The sequence below is a fragment of the Oncorhynchus mykiss genome, chromosome 9, assembly GCF_013265735.2.
Source record: "Oncorhynchus mykiss isolate Arlee chromosome 9, USDA_OmykA_1.1, whole genome shotgun sequence".
NCBI lineage: Eukaryota > Metazoa > Chordata > Actinopteri > Salmoniformes > Salmonidae > Oncorhynchus > Oncorhynchus mykiss.
The window spans coordinates 58,093,657-58,112,240 of NC_048573.1; the positions used below are offsets into that span (position 1 = coordinate 58,093,657).

The 18,584-nt window shown below is 42.9% G+C and overlaps 1 protein-coding gene across 2 annotated transcripts; it reads right to left on the reverse strand.

Moving 5' to 3' along the window:
• Nucleotides 1-438: 438 nt before the first annotated feature.
• LOC110532466 (matrix remodeling-associated protein 8) lies at nt 439-18,374 on the reverse strand. 2 transcript variants are annotated; one of them, XM_021616399.2, is made up of 10 exons: nt 17,864-18,367; nt 11,604-11,630; nt 11,139-11,444; nt 10,895-10,996; nt 10,285-10,785; nt 4,716-4,880; nt 1,192-1,222; nt 984-1,063; nt 767-820; nt 439-631 (listed from the first exon to the last, which is right to left on the reverse strand). In XM_021616399.2, exons 1-10 carry the CDS (start codon nt 17,880-17,882, stop codon nt 606-608), a joined length of 1,311 nt encoding a protein of 436 aa, XP_021472074.2. In that variant the 5' UTR covers nt 17,883-18,367; the 3' UTR covers nt 439-605. The 2 variants fall into 2 exon arrangements, with proteins under 2 accessions (XP_021472074.2, XP_036844377.1); XM_036988482.1 differs by lacking the exon at nt 11,604-11,630 and having other exon boundaries at nt 17,864-18,374.
• Nucleotides 18,375-18,584: the final 210 nt, after the last annotated feature.

Here is an 18,584-nt window from a genome sequence, read left to right on the forward strand (position 1 = left end):
AAAATTGAAGACATGTTTGGCCATTTTGAAATAACAGCAGATCAGAATACAGAATACACAAGTATGAAAATATTAAATAAAATATTAAAAACTGGCACAGCAACAGATACGTTTTGGTAAGAGTGTTTGGTAAGAGTGTTTGGTAAGAGTGTTTGGTAAGAGTGTTTTGGTAAGAGTGTTTGGTAAGAGTGTTTGGTAAGAGTGTTTGGTAAGAGTGTTTTGGTAAGAGTGTTTGGTAAGAGTGTTTGGTAAGAGTGTTTGGTAAGAGTGTTTGGTAAGAGTGTTTTGGTAAGAGTGTTTGGTAAGAGTGTTTTGGTAAGAGTGTTTGGTAAGAGTGTTTGGTAAGAGTGTTTGGTAAGAGTGTTTGGTAAGAGTGTTTGGTAAGAGTGTTTGGTAAGAGTGTTTTGGTAAGAGTGTTTTGGTAAGAGTGTTTTGGTAAGAGTGTTTGGTAAGAGTGTTTTGGTAAGAGTGTTTGGTAAGGGGTGTCTATAAAAAGAGAGTCCCTCCTGTCCTCTTTGGATTCCACCATTATAAACCCTTATTTCCTCTTCCTAGTCGTGTGTGTCTGCTCTGGAGCCGCCAGCGGCATATCAGATCTCTCTGTCTCATATCCACAACTTTCCATCCATTTCTAGAGAGAGAGAGAGATGGAGGAGGAAAGAATAAGTGTCAGGAAAGAAATGAGAAGTGACATTAGCAAAAAAACAACGGCATTAAATGAGACATGTGATTGTTGTTTTGAACCCCTGCTGTCACATACACTGACCTTTATTGCAGCCTTTAGACATATCTCTCTCTTTCAGTAGGTTGTTTTTGTAGTCTAAGGATAGAAAGTGCAAAGAGGTGGGTCATTAAATTCTCCATGTCATGATGTACCATGCCTTATGAGATCTGTGCAGCGGCAGCCATTATTGAGTCACCCTGTTCAAACTCTCTAGTCTATATGAGGTACAGTAGGGCCTACAGCAGCATGGGAACCTTACCTGAATTCGGGTATTCCTGGGTGCAGACCTTCAGCACTGTGGCATCCAATGCGATGTCATCGTGGCCAGTCACATGACTCCTGTTTACCAGTAAGAGAGGGAGGTGGTTAGTGTTAACAGTTCAGTGAGAGTTCAGCTCCTCCTTAAAATGAGTCATGTTCTCATTATTATCAAGTGTGACCATCCACCATACTAAATCAGTTCTGACCGTTCAGATCTTCGCAGGTCGTACTCCAGCCCTAAAATAAGATTAAACATACTTTAATCACACCATTACAGATCACCAATCACACACAGAGCCATTTAACTGATTTAAATATGAAATTGAGGACATTCATACAAATATATAGTTTGGTTGTGTGTGATAGAGAAGAGTCACGAAGAGATATATACAGTTGAAGTCAGAAGTTTACATACACCTTAGCCAAATACATTTCAAATCAGTTTTTCACAATTCCTGATATAAAATTCAAGTAAAACTTCCCTGTCTTAGGTCAGTTAGGATCACCACTTTATTTTAAGAATGTGAAATGTCAGAATAATAGTAGAGAGAATGATTTATTTCAGCTTTTATTTATTTCATCACATTCCCAGTGGGTCTGTAACGGGTGTCGTCGTCGGATGAGGAGGAATCGGACCAAAGCGCAGCGTGGTAAGTGTTCATGCTTTTTATTTAAACTGAACACTATAACAAAATAGAGACATAAAAAGCTCTAAGGTCAGGGTGTGACAGAGTCAGAAGTTTACATACACTCAATTAGTATTCGGTAGCATTGCCTTTAAATTGCTTAACTTCGGTCAAACATTTCGGGTAGCCTTCCACAAGCTTTCCACAATAAGTTGGTTGCATTTTGGCCCATTCCTCCTGACAGAGCTGTTGTAATTGAGTCAGGTTTGTAGGCCTCCATGCTCGCACACGCTTTTTCAGTTCTGCCCACACATTTTCTATAGGATTGAGGTCAGGGCTTTGTGATGACCACTCCAATACCTTGACTTTGTTGTCCTTAAACCTCTTAGAGCTCTAGGGGCGCTATTTCATTTTTGGATAAAAAACATTCCCGTTTTAAGCGCGATATTTTGTCACGAAAAGATGCTCGACTATGCATATTCTTGACAGTTTTGGAAAGAAAACACTCTGAAGTTTCAGAATCTGCAAAGATTTTGTCTGTAAGTGCCCCAGAACTCATTCTACAGGCGAAACCAAGATGATGCATCACCCAGGAATTAGCAGAATTTCTGAAGCTCTGTTTTCCATTCTCTCCTTATATGGCTGTGATTGCGCAAGGAATGAGCCTACACTTTCTGTCGTTCGCCCAAGGTCTTAGCAGCATTGTGACGTATTTGTAGGCATATCATTGGAAGATTGGCCATAAGAGACTACATTTTCCAGAGGTCCGCCCGGTGTCCTTTGTCTAAATTTGTGCGTAATCTTCAGGTGCAGGCATTTTCTCCTGGGATTCAGGAGAGAAAGCATGTTTCCAAGAACGATGTATCAATGAAGAGATATGTGAAAAACACCTTGAGGATTGATTCTAAACAACGTTTGCCATGTTTTCAGTCGATATTATGGAGTTAATTTGGAAAAAAGTTTGCGTTTTGAGGACTGAATTTATGGATTTTTTTTGGTAGCCAAATGTGATGTATAAAACGGAGCTATTTCTAATACACAAGGAATCTTTTTGGAAAAACTGAGCATCTGCTATCTAACTGAGAGTATCCTCATTGAAAACATCAGAAGTTCTTCAAAGGTAAATGATTTTATTTGAAGGCTTTTATGTTTTTGTTAATGTTGCGTGCTGGATGCTAACGCTAATGCTAACGCTAAATGCTAACGCGAAATGCTAACTCTAGCTAGCTACTTTTACACAAATGATTGTTTTCCTATGGTTGAGAAGCATATTTTGAAAATCTGAGATGACAGTGTTGTTTACAAAAGGCTAAGCTTGAGAGATGGCATATTTATTTCATTTCATTTGCGATTTTCATAAATAGTTAACGTTGTGTTATGCTAATGAGCTTGCTGATAGATTTACACAATCCTGGATACAGGGGTTTTTTCATAGCTAAACGTGACGCAGAAAACGGAGCGATTTGTCCTAAACAAATAATCTTTCAGGAAAAACTGAACATTTGCTATCTGAGAGTCTCCTCAATGAAAACATCTGAAGTTCTTCAAAGGTAAATGATTTTTTTGAATGCTTTTCTGTTTTTTTGTGTAAATGTTGCCAGCTGAATGCTAATGCTAAATGCTACGTTAGCCATCAATACTGTTACACAAATGATTGTTTTGCAATGGTTGAGAAGCATATTTTGAAAATCTGAGATGACAGTGTTGTTAACAAAAGGCTAAGCTTGAGAGCTAGCATATTTATTTCATTTCATTTGCGATTTTCATGAATAGTTAACGTTGCGTTATGGTAATGAGCTTGAGTCTGTATTCACGAACCCGGATCCGGGATGGGGAGATCAGAAAGGTTAAGCCATTTTGCCACACCTTTGGAAGTATGCTTGGGGTCATTGTCCATTTGGAAGGCCCATTAGCGACCAAGCTTTAACTTCCTGACTGATGTCTTGAGATGTTGCTTCAATATATCCACATAATTTTCCATCCTCATGAAGCCATCTATTTTGTGAAGTGCACCAGTCCCTCCTGCAGCAAAGCACCCCCACAACTTGATGCTGACACCCCCACAACTTGATGCTGACACCCCCGTGCTTCACGGTTGGAATGGTGTTCTTCGGCTTGCAAGCCTCCCCCTTTTTCCTCCAAACATAACGATGGTCATTAAGGCCAAACAGTTCTATTATTGTTTCATCAGACCAGAGGATATTACTCCAGAAAGAACGATCTTTGTCCCCATGTGCAGTTGCAAACCGTAGTCTGGCTTTTTTTATGGCGGTTTTGGAGCAGTGGCTTCTTCTTTGCTGAGAGACCTTTCAGATTACGTCGATATAGGACCCATATTACTGTGGATATATATACTTTTGTACCTGTTTCCTCCAGCATCTTCACAAGGTCCTTTGCTGTTGTTCTGGTATTGATTTGCGCTTTCCGCACCAAAGTACGTTCATCTCTAGAAGACAGAACGCGTCTCCTTCCTGAGTGGTATGATGGCTGCGCTGTACCATGGAGTTTATACTTGCTTACTATTGTTTTTACAGATGAACGTGGTACCTTCAGGCATTTGGAAATTGCTCCCAAGGATGAACTTGTCTTGTGGAGGTAAAAAAAAATAATTCTGAGGTCTTGGCTGATTTCTTTTGATTTTCCCAGCAAAGAGGCACTGAGTTTGAAGGTAGGCCTTGAAATACATCCACAGGTACACCTTCAATTGACTCAAATTATGTAAATTAGCCTATCAGAAGCTTCTAAAGCCATGACATAATTTTCTGGAATTTTCCAAGCTGTTTAAAGGCACAGTCAACTTAGTGTATGTAAACTTCTGGCCCACTGGAATTGTGATACAGTGAATTATAAGTGAAATAATCTGTCTGTAAACAATTGTTGGAAAAATTACTAGTGTCATGCATAAAAAAAAGTCCTAACCGACTTGTCAAAACTATAGTTTGTTAACAAGAAATTTGTGGAGTGGTTGAAAAATTAGCTTTAATGACTCTAACCTAAGTGTACGTAAACTTCCGACTTCAACTGTACAGTGGAAGACACACACACACACACACACACACACACACACACACACACACACACACACACACACACACACACACTACCTCTCTTTCTGCGTCGTCGGGTAAGCACAATGACGATTGTTATGATGAAGGCTAGGAGGAAGAAGGTTGCCAGGAAGTAGCCCATCTGCTGGAAGAAGTGCCCTGGGTGCTCAGGGAGGATGACGTTGACTACCCGTGGTCTCTCAAGTTCAACCACATCAGGGCCTGAAGGTAGAAGGACAACAACACAGTGGATTCATCCGTCCACTAATAACACTCAATACTTTATAAACACAGTCTGGTGGTTCAAAGTACATAGTCTTGTTCACATTGTGTTTTATCCATGCTCAGTGAAATTAAAATGTCAATCAAACGATTTATCTTAATGATAGTTCAAGTGATTATATGTAATGGCTATATGTCATTTATATTGCATTTTGAAGGACAATTACAACAGTATGTTATTTCTGCTTCAGTTAAAAACAATTGTGCTTATTTTAGGCTGGTTTTCATTTCTCTCGGGGAGCGTAAGGCAGAGAGCGTGAGGTAAGGAAGAGCAGCTTTATGTTAAAACACTTTTCAGCTGTAACGAGTTCCAGACCTGATGCAATGCAGCTGCTATTCTTCTCCTTAAAATAGAAATACAGATTAACCAAGAAAGGAAAGGGAGAAAAGGAAGGTGGGAGGGGAGAGGGGAGGAATTCTGTTGTGTGCAGACAAGTCTGTCTGAATGAGTTTTCCAGTTATTTACTTATTCTCATAAACACAGTCAACCTTTTGCACAGTATGGAAAAATAAATCCTAGCCGTTGCCATCTCTCTCAGTCCCTGAAACTCCACCAGTCTGACTGGTCCATGTGAGCAGACATATGACAACACTCACCTCACAGTCATCAAGTCCTCTGCAACACAAACACAACTTCTGCCAGTTTTCAGGCAGAGTTGTGCAATACACCAAAATATCAGACAGAGAGAGGGGGAGGGAGAGGGATTTGTTAATTGTGAAAGCCATATGATTTAATAATATTTCAGATTGCCATATACAAGTGTTTCTTCCCTCACCGAGGTGTTTCTTCCACTGTCTAGAATCTGCTCAAACCCTATGCACACAATAATATGTCATCCATCCATACTTTTCCATTAGACAATAACAGTTACTGCACCATAACCCTCAATCAGCATGCCACTGTTATCAATCAGGTCTCGCTCTCACCTGCTGGGGTGAGAACAGAAATTATAGTCATTGGGGATGATGATGGTGGAGACCAAGCTTGGGAAGGCTGATGACACTAACAAATCAAATCAAATGTATTTATATATTATTTACATCAGCTGATATCTCAAAGTGCTGTACAGAAACCCAGCCTAAAACCCCAAACAGCAACCAATGCAGGTGTAGAAGCACGGTGACTAGGAAAAACTCCATAGAAAGGCCAAAACCTAGGAAGAAACCTAGAGAGGAACCAGGCTATGAGGGGTGGCCAGTCCTCGTCTGGCTGTGCCGGGTGGAGATTATAACAGAACATGGCCAAGATGTTCAAATGTTCATAAATGACCAGCATGGTCAAATAATAATAATCACTGTAGTTGTCGAGGGTGCAGCAAGTCAGCACCTCAGGAGTAAATGTCAGTTGGCTTTTCATAGCTGATCATTAAGAGTATCTCTACCGCTCCTGCTGTCTCTAGAGAGTTGAAAACAGCAGGTCTGGGACAGGTAGCACGTCCGGTGAACAGGTCAGGGTTCCATAGCCGCAGGCAGAACAGTTGAAACTGGAGCTGCAGCACGGCCAGGTGGACTGGGGACCGCAAGGAGTCATCATGCCAGGTGATGGCACTACTCCATACCCTGCTGAGACCTGTTAGATAACTCAACCGAACCAAAATAGTAGTGATTTCCATCACCTTGGGGCATTTCTCTAGTTTAAATCTATTGTCCTTGGCCAAAGCGCAGGTTTGTCATGACTAGCCTGAGGATATGTAAGAGGTTGAGGCAGGCTTCAAATAAGAAATGATCTGAGGACAGGTACCACTCCTGGGTGGATCTAGCAAACCGCACCAGTCTTACAGAACAAATTGTAGTCAATTAATCTAATTTAACACTTCCCAAAGGGCATCAAGGTTGCTAATTATCTCTTGTCTGTTTTGAATTATGTTAATATGCACAAAACCGCAGTGTCACGATCAAGGTCAACTCTCTGGAGAACAATTCGTCAAGCCTCAGTTCTCTCTTCGTGTCTCAGCTGTTGACGGTTTCATTTCCCCTGACAGATAAAATGAGAACATACACGCAGAAACACAGTGTGACGTGCCATGCAGACTGCAGGGGTCACACAGGGTGTGGTTTTAGTCTTGTTGAAACATTGTGGTTAATTTGCAGCCAATGAGCTGAGGGAAGATAGCATATTCTATTCTATGCTAGCTACACGCTGTTACTGATACTTATGCACGTTCTTGTGGTCACAACAGAACTGAGTTCTACTTCAGCTTGCCATAAATGATTACAGTGTAACAAAAGAGAGGGGTAATGACTGCTGCAATTGTAGAGGATTGTAGAGGTCAGCACAGATAAGAGTTGGCTGGATTTAACAAAGGAAAGGGCACAACTACGTAGGAGAAAAGTAAAGATAAAATGAAATACCTCAGGCCATATATGCATTGATCCATGTGAATGTCTTCCCTGCATACTTTACAATGCTGTTAAATGGGTCAACCTATCTTAAAAGGGTGAAGCAGGATCCAAATCTAACACAGAACCCCCCCCCCCAACTATTCCCTTTTATGTCCCAGCTGGCCCAGATGCTGAACAGATGTAGCACACTTCTTTCTGCTGCTGATAAACACGCCACAAGCAGAGGGCCAGAGAGAAGGAGAGAGACTAGAGATGAAGTGGGTAGGGATATACTACTGTTCTGTAAAGATAGGGTACTGTTCTGTAAAGATAGGCTACTGTTCTGTAACGATAGGCTACTGTTCTGTAAAGATAGGCTACTGTTCTGTAAAGATAGGCTACTGTTCTGTAAAGATAGGCTACTGTTCTGTAAAGATAGGCTACTGTTCTGTAAAGATAGGCTACTGTTCTGTAAAGATAGGGTACTGTTCTGTAAAGATAGGCTATTGTTCTGTAAAGATAGGCTACTGTAGAGAGTCTGGGAGAGATTAGGGATGGATGGAAATGTACAGAATCGGTACCTAGAGGAAAATGGGGGAGGGTCATGCTTTTTACATTTTAGTCAAGGGGAAGGTTTAGTATTTTTTAAATCTGGTCCAGGGGAGGGTCATGTAGTCTGTAATTGATGACATTTAAATATTTTTCAGTGTTTTAGAATGAGTTGCTCATTAGTCTATATATTAATGTGTGCCCGATGCCGCACCTCATCTCAAGTGTGCCTACAGGCTATGTAGTGTGGTCGCTATCAAATTATCCACAGCCTGTAGGCTATACGCTATGAAGTGCATGCTCGGAGAAGCACAGAGCAGAGTTATATTTCCTAGATAGCTGCTGGGATGGTTTAAATTAAACTAGGCTACATTATGTACTGCAATGGATATTCCAACCATGAGCCCCGGCCTGCTCTACTCTTGCTGATCAAACCTTTTTTTGTGCTGCCTAACCAATGCTGTGCTATGTAGGCCTACAGTGGCAGTACAGGAGGAGAATCCAACAATTATTCAGAAAATAGTTTTTGATTAGGCCTAGTCCAAAAAATGCAATATCTTGCACAAGGACCGGCCTATAGCTTATGCTCTTTAAATAGCCTACCTCCTTGTCAGTGAAAGGCTGTTAAGTTAAGATTAAGACCAGGATCTGAATTGAGGGGTATGAGAGGGTATGCCATAGGCCTTAAAGACAATGGCAAAAAAAGCACAGGCCTAAACCCTTGTTAGCTTACCATTTTGAAGAAAATCAAACGGATCCGATTATAAAGTGATATATATAACAGTGCTTTGGTCGGCTAGAAACAAGCTGTAAAATACCCGGATGCATATGGGAATATCATTGTTTAGTTTCTTTGACATTCAGAGATGGAGCTATAACCCTCTATAGCCAAGGATACAAAAAATGTACTTTGTTTGGGAAGTAATCTAATTCTGCCACTATCAATTGATTAAGCTATCCATATTCTGTAAAATAGAAGATGTTTTAACCCAGACATCTTTTAGGGAAACACTAGCTACCTTCTCTCATTGGGTTAACCCACGGAAGAAGAGTAGCTAGCAGTTAAAGCATACATTTTTCTGCATCAGGTAGACCTAACTTTTGAAAGTACCATGCTCAGATTCATAATAATGTCACAGATATAATTATTTGCAAACAGAGACAGTTTTTTGCCAACAAGACAGACTGATTTGGCATTGGATAAATATGATAAGATGAACACATGGGCCTATCACTCAGTCCATTCCTAGCCTGTAATTTCAGTAATTTGTGTGGTATTAAAAATATTGTGTCAAATTACATAGAATTGCATGAAATGTTTATAGAGGGATATTTTTTTCTCAAATACGATGAAAGAACAACATTCTGGCCCACAGCCCTGTGTGCTATCAACATTCTTGCGTTGCCATGTAATGCTCACAGGATGAAGAACAGTTTCTAGAAACGGCATATCTAAGGCTCTGGTCTGTCCAAAAAGGGAGGGTAAATGGTAGGCATGTTCTCTGCTATCCACTTTATGTTTAAAAAAATTGAAGCGCTCAGGGAGGGTTTTGGTAAAATATATTTTGCTGAAGGGAGGGCTATCCATTTTCATTTCAGACAGGTCAGATTTTCTCCATGTAACCCTTACTATAAATAACGTTCACTCCCTAATGAAACTAAAAGAGACTAACAGAGAAATCCCAATGCACCAGATGCAAAGCCTAACCATGCACCCTCTTTCCCCTGGAGTCTGGCTTTACTGCTCCTGTCTGACTCTGTGGAGCTAAAATGGTGAACTAAGCCATTGCTCAACTGTGGAAAAAGGAAAAAGGTCTCCAATGAAAATGAGAGCACTTCCGTTATGGCCAATTAGTGGCCTTCCAGACAGACTTTTTCAGACAGGCTGCCTGCTGTCCAACATCACAGTCAGATTCCCCTTCTCCACACTCCAAAACTCTCAGTTCTCTCTCGCTCTGTCTCCCTCTATTACTTTTTTTTCTGCAGCCAAATGCATTATTTCATTATTTTTTTCTCGCTCCCTTTTTCTCAGTCTGTTTCTTTTGTTGCCTCTTTCAACCATTCCTCCATTCCCTCTTTCTCTCCCCCTTCCTCTCGTGCGGACAGGGAAAAGGTTTGAGGATCTGCCACAAAGATGCACTGACTTAACCAACCAAAGATGCCTATACGTAAAAATGACCCATAAATACATCCCAGGAACAGTGTTCTCAGACTACAAAAACTGCTGAAAAGACAGACACACACCAATCAGATTAGGGAAAGCGAAACTCAGAGAAGATGTGAAAAATAGATTATAGAGAGAAGATAGAATGATTTATAGTTGAAAAGAGAAAGAGAAAAGAGAAAGTGCTTTCAAAGAACAGAACTGTAGTTTCATTCTTACTTTGTCATGTTCTAATGAAGATTTCAAAAGGTTCACATTTCCCATCAGAAAAGCAATTCCTAAAATAAAGGGTAATGCTGAGTCTCTTACTTGGGTCATCATTGGGGAGTGTGTTGGGGATAGCAAGGACAGTCGGGACAGCAGGGGCAGCAGGGGCAGCGGTGAGGACCGGAGGAGGTGGGGGCAGTGAAGGCCCCACCATGAGCCTGTAGATGAGTCTCTCGTGCAGGCCGCAGTAGTGGTGGTGCAGGTGACAGGAGTACAGGCCCTTGTCAACAGGCTGGAGATTAGAGATGGTCAGAGAGAAATCCCCTACAGAGAAGGCATCCTCAGAGACACTCATCTTGTCCACAGGGAAGAGTGGTCCATACTGCCGGCGCTCTCCAGAGGCGTAAAGGTCCACCAGGCGGTCAGCTCCATCAGGTCTCACCCCAGGTGGCTGCCAGTCCCAGTGGGCTACCTGCTGCTGGTCCTCCTGCTGGCCCTCCATCCACAGAGGCCGCCTGTTCACACAAGGCAACACCACAGAGCTCCCCAGCAACACCACAAACACTGTCTTGTCCCCGTCCCAGTAACGCTTCTCCTTACGGACTGAGACAGGACAGGTTGAAATGTGTTATTAAAATAAGCTAAACAAATAGTGCCAATACACAAAATTAATTAGATTGTTACTATTCAGAAATGTATTGAGGGTAGTCACCTGACTTGGTGGTGTTGAGCTGTATCTTGATGGACTGGTGAAGCTGGCAGTAGTGGTGATGCAGATTACAACTATAAACACCTCGATCAGCTGTTCCTACATCTGGAAGAATAACATACATTACAAGTACATTTCTAGATTCCAAGAATTTGTGTAATATTAATGTCGTCCAGCATGACATGACTGAATATTTTATGGAGCGTTTGCAGTCATGAGCATACAATAGACCACAGGCCCAACTCACTGTTGATGACGAGGGAGAAGTTCCCGTCAGTGAAGGCGGTTTTGGGGATGGTTATGCGGCCCTTGTTGAACCCATTGTAGACTCTCTCTTTGACGCCAGCAGACATGTCCAGTATCCTTTCCACAGAGTACTCTGGTGTGCTCCGGAACAGGTCCCAGTGGACCACCCTCTGGCGATCCTTCAGCCGGTCCCGGGTCCATATCATGCGCGGGCTGTGGCAGGGCAGCACGGCCTGGGTCCCGGCTGGGAGGGTGATGTTACGGGCCTCCACCACCACATCTAACTTGCTGCTGCTCTGGCCCCACGCTAATGCAATACACACACATGGGACGTATTAGTAAACTTGGCAAAGACCTAAAACCCCATGAATCACACACTACAAAACAAAGCCGCAAACACATGCATAAATGTTTTCAATGCAATAAAATGAGTTATACAATTAAGTCATATTTTATGAGGACGTACCACTGGGCAGGAAGAAGACAGAAGAAACTGAAACAAATAATAGAAAATGCAACTGAGTCATCATAGGAACAACAACTATCTGTCTGGCAGGGTTTGACCTGAGCTGATCCCTGACTTCTGGTCATGATGCTGTTGTTGTGAACGGATAGCTAATACAGTAGTCAGGACTGACTGGTATTACAGCTGGGTAACTGAGACAACTGGGTGGAAGGATAGAGAAAAATAGGCCAACAGAAAACCAAGAAGAATATGTAAGAATGAAGCAGGGAGGAGGAATTAGATAACAGGGAGTGTCAGTACCAAAGGAACAATAAAGACCATGATTGTTTTCATTAAAATACTGTATATGCCTGAATTTAGAATTTAGAGAAATAAGTAAGTGAAGTACCAGTCAAAAGTTTGGACACACCTACTCATTCAAGTTTTTTTTCTTTCTACATTGTAGAGTAATAGTGAAGACATCAACACTATGAAATAACACACATGGAATCATGTAGTAACCAAAAAAGTGTTAAACAAATCAAAATACATTTTATATTTGCGATTCTTCAAAGTAGCCACCCGTTGCCTTTGACAGCTTTGCTCACTCTTGGCATTCTCTCAACCAGCTTCATTAGGTAGTCTCCTGGAATGCATTTTAATTAACATGTGTGCCTTGTTAGAAGTTAATTTGTGGAATTTCTTTCCTTCTTAATGCGTTTGAGCTAATCAGTTGTGTTGTGACAAGGTAGGGGTAGTATACAGTAGATAGCCCTATTTGGTAAAAGACCAAGTCCATATTATGGCAAGAACAGCTCAAATAAGCAAAGAGAAATAATAGTCTGTCATTACTTTAAGATATGAAGGTCAGTCAATTCGGACAATTTCAAGATATTTGAAATGTTCTTTAAGTGCAGTCGTAAAAATCATCAAGCGCTATGATGAAATTGGCTCTGATGACGACTGCCACAGGAAAGGAAGACCCAGTTACCTCTGCTGCAGAGGATAAGTTCATTAGAGTTAACTGCACCTCAGAGTGCAGCCCAAATAAGAGTTCAAGTAACAGACACTTCTCAACATCAACTGTTCAGAGGAGACTGCGTGAATCAAGCTTTCATGGTCAAATTGCTGCAAAGAAACCACTACTAAAGGACACCAATAATAAGAAAAGACTTGCTTGGGCCAAGAAACACAAGAAATGGACATTAGACCGGTGGAAATCTGTCCTTTGGTCTGATGAGTCCAAATTTGAGATTTTGGGTTCCAACCGCCGTGTCTTTGTGAGACGCAGAGTAGGTGAATGAATGATCTCCACTTGTGTAGTACCCACCGGGAAGCATGGAAGAGGAGGTGTGAGGGTGTGGGGATGCTTTGCTGGTGACACTGTCAGTGATTTATTTAGAATTTAAGGCACACTTGTGTGTCGCACATTTGCCCCATTATCCCTTGTATATTTATACCTGTGTTCTCTGTTGTCTGTTGGTCTTGTCTCATCAAGCCTACCAGCGTTTTTCCCCTACTCCTGTTTTCTCTAGTCCCTGTTTCCCGGTTTTGACCATTCTGCCTGCCATGACCCTGAGCCTGCCTGCCGTTCTGTACGTTGTGACACTGCCCTGGATTACTGACCTCTGCCTGCCCTGAGCATGCCTGCTGTTCTGTACCTTTCGGACTCTGATCTGGATTACTGACCTCTGCCTGCCCTTGACCTGTCATTTGCCTGCCCCTGTTTTGTAATGCACTTTTGTTACTTCGAACTGTCTGCATCTGGGTCTTATCCTAAGGTCTGATAGTACGAACTGGCCCTGACTGACTCAGCAGACCTGCAACACCATCTCCTCCCAGGGGGCCACCATTGGGAGACACAAGGAGTTACTTCGAGGTCTTCTGGATGGATTTCAGACTTTGGCAGAGCGCCATGACTGTGCCTCGCTTACCTCCTCCAAACTGCTTTGCAGGAGGGTCAGGAACCTGTCGGGCGTTTCTCTCCCAGTGTTCCCTCATCTTCGAGCTGCAGCACCCTGACTTCACCCTGTCAGTACTCACCTCTCCCAAGGTCCCGTTCACGTGGTCCCCAGCTGCTGACCGGGTGTTTCTGGACCTAAAGCACCACTTCCCCACAGCTCCCATATTGATCCATCCGGACGCATCCCATCAGTTCGTGGTGGAGGTAGACGCTTCGGATGCCGGAATGGGGGCCGTCCTGTCCCAGCGTTATGCCCTAGACCTTAAGCTGCATCCCTGCACCTTCTTCTCCCATCGCATTAATGCAATGGAGAGGAATTATGATGTGGGGAACAAAGAACTACTCACGATGAAGATGGAAGAACTGGTTAGAGGGGGCGGAACTTCCATTCATAGTGTGGACGGATCACAAGAACCTGGAATATCTCCACACCGCCAACTGTCTCAACTCCAGGCAAGCTCGACAGGCCCTGTTTTTCACCCAGTTCAACTTCACCATCTCATACTGCCCGGGGTCTAAGAATGTTAAGCTGGACGCTCTTTCACGCCGCTATTGCCCCGCTTCTACACCCTCGGACCCAGGGTGGGGGGGCCCGGCTAACCCGGATGTTTCTCCCAGATGCTGCCCACTCCCCGGTCTTGGAATGAGCTCATTCCTCCAGGCTTGCCTGTCACCCTGGCTCCTGTCGGACCGTGGCCTTGGTGCAACAATGCTTTTGGTGGCCCACCATGGTTTCGGACGATTCTGAGTTCGTCGCCGCCTGCACCGTCTGTGCTCAGAACAAAGCTCTTCGGCATGCTCCGGCTGGCCTCCTTCAACCTCTTTCTGTCCCTCACCGTCTGTGGTCACATATATACCTGGACTTTGTCACTGGTCTCCCTCTGTCTGATGGAAACACCACTATCCTCACTGTGGTGGACAGGTTTTCCAAAGTCGCCATTTCATTCCCCTCTCCAAGCTACCTTCTGCCAAGGAGACGGCCTAGCTCATGGTGCAGCACGTCTTCTGGATCCATGGACTTCCAGTGGAAATGGTTTCCGACCGTGGTCCTCAGTTCTCGTCCGAGTTCTGGTAGGTGTTCTGCACATTGGGTCGTCGGCCAGCCTGTCCTCCAGGTTGCCCAAATCCAATGGCCACTCAGAGCATGCCAATCAGGAACTGGAGCCTCGTCTCGGCCAAACCCACCCCCTGGAGCCAGCAACTCGTGTGGGTGGAGTACCCCCGGAACACCCTTCCCTGCTTGGCCACTGGGATCTCTCCCTTCGAGTGCTCCGTGGGTTATCAGCCCCTGCTCTTTCCAGAGCAAGAGGAAGAGGTCAACATACCCTCTGCAAAGATGTTTGTCCGCGCTGTCGAAGTACCTGGAAGAATGCTCGGTCGGCTCTTCTCAATACCATCTCCAGTTATCGTCGACCCCGGCTCCCCGCTATCATCTTGGGCAGAGGGTATGGCTCTCCCCTCGGGATCTGCCCTTCCGGGTAGAGTCCCGCAAACTTTCCCCCCGTTTTATTGGCACTTTCCCCATCTCCAAGATTATTAGCCCCTCTGCAGTTTGTCTTCTGTTGCCCCATATCCTCCGTATACATCCCACTTTTCACGTTCTAGGATTAAACCTATGTCTCACAGCCCTTTGTTTGCTGTTTCCAGGCCCATCCCTCTCCCCCGTCTCATCGACGGCTAACCCGACATACACGGTGAGGCACCTCCTGAAGGTTCGGCCGTGGGGCAGGGGATCCCAGTACCTGGTTGACTGGGAGGGTTATGGCCCGGAGGAGAGGTGCTGGATCCCCGCTAGGAACATCCTGGACCCAGCCTTCATCACTGAGTTCCATCGCAGGCACCCCGGTCAACCAAGGTATACGCCCAGGTAGGACGCCAGGGGGTGTCCCTAGAGGGGGGGGTACTGTCACACCCTGATCTGTTTCCTATGTCTTTGTGCTTGTTTCTGTCCCCCTCCAGGTGTCACCCAATTGCCCCATTATCCCCTGTGTATCAAAGCATTCTGCAGCAATACACCATCCCATCTGGTTTGCACTTAGTGGGACTATCATCTGTTTTTCAACAGGACAATGACTGGCCTTCACAAGCACTTGACCTCAACTCAATTGAGATGGTTTGGGATGAGTTGGACTGCAGAGTGAAGGAAAAACAGCCAAGAAGTGCTCAGCATATGTGGGAACTCCTTCAAGACCGTTGGAAAAGCATTCCAGGTGAAGCTGGTTGAGAGAATGCCAAGAGTGTGCAAAGCTGTAATCAAGAATCAAGGCAAAGTGTGGAAAATTTGAGGAATAAAAAATAGATTTTCATTTGTTTAACACTTTTTTGGTTACTACATGATTCCATATGTGTTATTTCATAGTTTTGATGTCTTCACTATTATTCTACAATGTGGAAAATAGTACAAATGAAGAAAAACTCTTGAATGAGTAGGTGTGTCCAAACTTTTGACTGGTACTGTATATACTTCTCTACATTTGTGTTTTTACTCTCTTGGAAAAAAGTCATCTTTTTCTAACCCAGATTTTCACTAAGTGCCATTACATGTGCTGTTTTACCTAAGGGCCAGCAGCAGCAGTGAGATGTATACAGCCCAGGCAGCACACAGAGGCTTTATTCATTCCCCTGATAACCTCTTTCAAGGCCAAGGTCCTGGGGGATAACACAAAGTGACCGCTGCCACAGCCCAGCACTACAGCTGGCTGCCTATTACATAGGTCATAGATGTCTATTGTAATACCAGTGTATGTTAGCTATTCTTGTCAAGTCACATAGGTTTAGCAGGCAGGTTTATGTTTTGTTTAAATTAACGGCATAAAAATGGATCGTAATGGTTTTGAGTAGGCCTACAGTATTCTGTTTTGAAGGGGTAGTTGTGGGGTTTATGAGAGACAATAGAGACCAGGTGCTTGTCTCTATGGGCATTGAAATACCATTATTTATTTCAAAGGATCGTTCTGGATTAAAATGACTCTCATCCACTTCTGACACTTTAATGCTGATGTTTTATATAACTAGACGATACCTAGAAGAGGATAGATGTCTCATCTATATGATCAACATGTCTATGCATGTCAATGAGTGAAAAAGTGTCAGTTTGAGTGACTGCAGTCGGAGGGTTTTGTACAATGAGCTCATAATAGTCCAATAGTGAGTATGCCACTGTACTTGCATGTGAGAGCCTACTGGGAAATGGTGGCGTGAGCAGCACGGAAGAGTATAATGTATTCTGTAGACAGAGAAGAAACTGTGTCTAAAATCCCTATAATTTTCTCCTTGATCTCTGATGCAGTAGCTGACTGACTCAGGCAGCCAAATGAACACTTAAAGACTTAACTACATGCTACTGGATTGCCATGTTTAATGACTGCAACTTTCACAAGAACTTAAATATTAAGGTGAATCTCTATTGTGTTTTACATTCAATGTTCAGTTTTAACATGAATTTATTCATTCATGAACCACAGGAAAAAATCATGCACATGGTTTCCTCTCCTACGAATCTTTGCAACCACCACGATATTGGTAAATCATTCAGCTATCACACAAATACTTTTTTTTTGCAAGAATTCATGAAGAAATTACTTTTTTTCACAGTTCATATAAGACATTGTTATTTGCTAGGAGTCTAAGTCCCCTAAATGTTTTTTTCGGAGTGGTAATCCCCTTCCCCTGTATCTCGGGTAACTTCAGCTCATTTATGGTGAGACACTCATTACTGACACATATAATGACAGGCTGCAGGGATTGTGCTGACTCTCCTATTCTGACCGCAGTTAACTCAAAACACATCGGAATGAACCCATAAGAAAAGCACCCACACACCACCAGATAACTGAGGCAGACATGATGCAATTTCTTTTTTGGTGTTTAGCTCATTTGCACAATGCCTGTCCTGGATAAATGAACATTTGTTAAATTCAGTCAATTAGATTTTTATACACTACTATATCACTGATCGGTCAAAATGATACGCATACACTTCATAAGTAGATCAAAAAATAAATAAATAACAAGGGAGTCAAGACTGTAATTATGATTGTTTTCGGCTTACACCATGAAAGTAAGGTGATGGAGATCATCTTCTTTCACATTGTACAACAAACATTTAATTGTCCAACAGAACAAACAAAATACCAATGAGAACAAATGTTTGACTAACCACAGTACAAGAAACACCCCCTTAACTGTGTATAACATCTTAGAAATACATTTATTAAAGCTTTACCATCTTCCCGGGCATTGACTCTTTAAAATGGTTTTCATAGCCTACTTCTCAAAGCGTTGTTCTTGTTTTAGTAAAAACATAGTTGGAACTTACTTAGAAACAACCGCAACATGTCTTCCAGTCTTTCTTCTACAACTCTTACTCAAAAATGGGAAAAAAAGTAGGTAGGTTACAACACAGTGTTTTGCGCATCAATGGATAGAGGACAGCAACACCTGAAGAAAGTTCATCAACCAGCAACAACAAAACTGCAGAAGTCTCCAGAGTGTAAACCAGCTGTGTATGTCCCTCCTTCGCTTGCCTGTGAAACCCTACACCTTCCTGGCACTGCTACTGAGTGAGAACATCTTTGAAAGTGATCACTTCTTCTGACCTAATATCACAGCTTACCAGAATAGTTTTATAACTTTGTCACTGACTGAACAACAGTAGACTATTTCAGCTGAACATCTTTGAGACTGCCAAGTTCACAATGTTCAATGAAACAAAGGTTGTACAATACTGCCACCCACTGTTTACCTTAGGAAACTGCATAGGAGAAGGTATTAAATAACAGCCTATTCTAATAAGGTATGAACATACTGGTATGATATATTAAATAAGATAAGTAGAGTGAATAATCAGGATGTGATTTTTTTTTTTTTTTTTTTTTTCACCTACTTGCAACAACCATCACACTTAACAGGAGAGGGCAGAACACAACTGGAAAATGTCCACATCACTAATGTCTTATTTCAAGTAGCAGAGAGGAGAGCAGGCTGATGAGAAGCATGTGATTCCTGTCAGTCAGCAGTGTGCCTTCAATCTCTCTGAG

Coding starts and splice junctions, on each gene's coding strand:
- LOC110532466 (XM_021616399.2), bottom strand. Junction 1,064..1,191: donor GACCTGCGAAGATCTGAACG/GTCAGAACTGAT, acceptor ACTGGTAAACAG/GAGTCATGTGACTGGCCACG. Junction 821..983: donor CCAGGAATACCCGAATTCAG/GTAAGGTTCCCA, acceptor TTCTATCCTTAG/ACTACAAAAACAACCTACTG.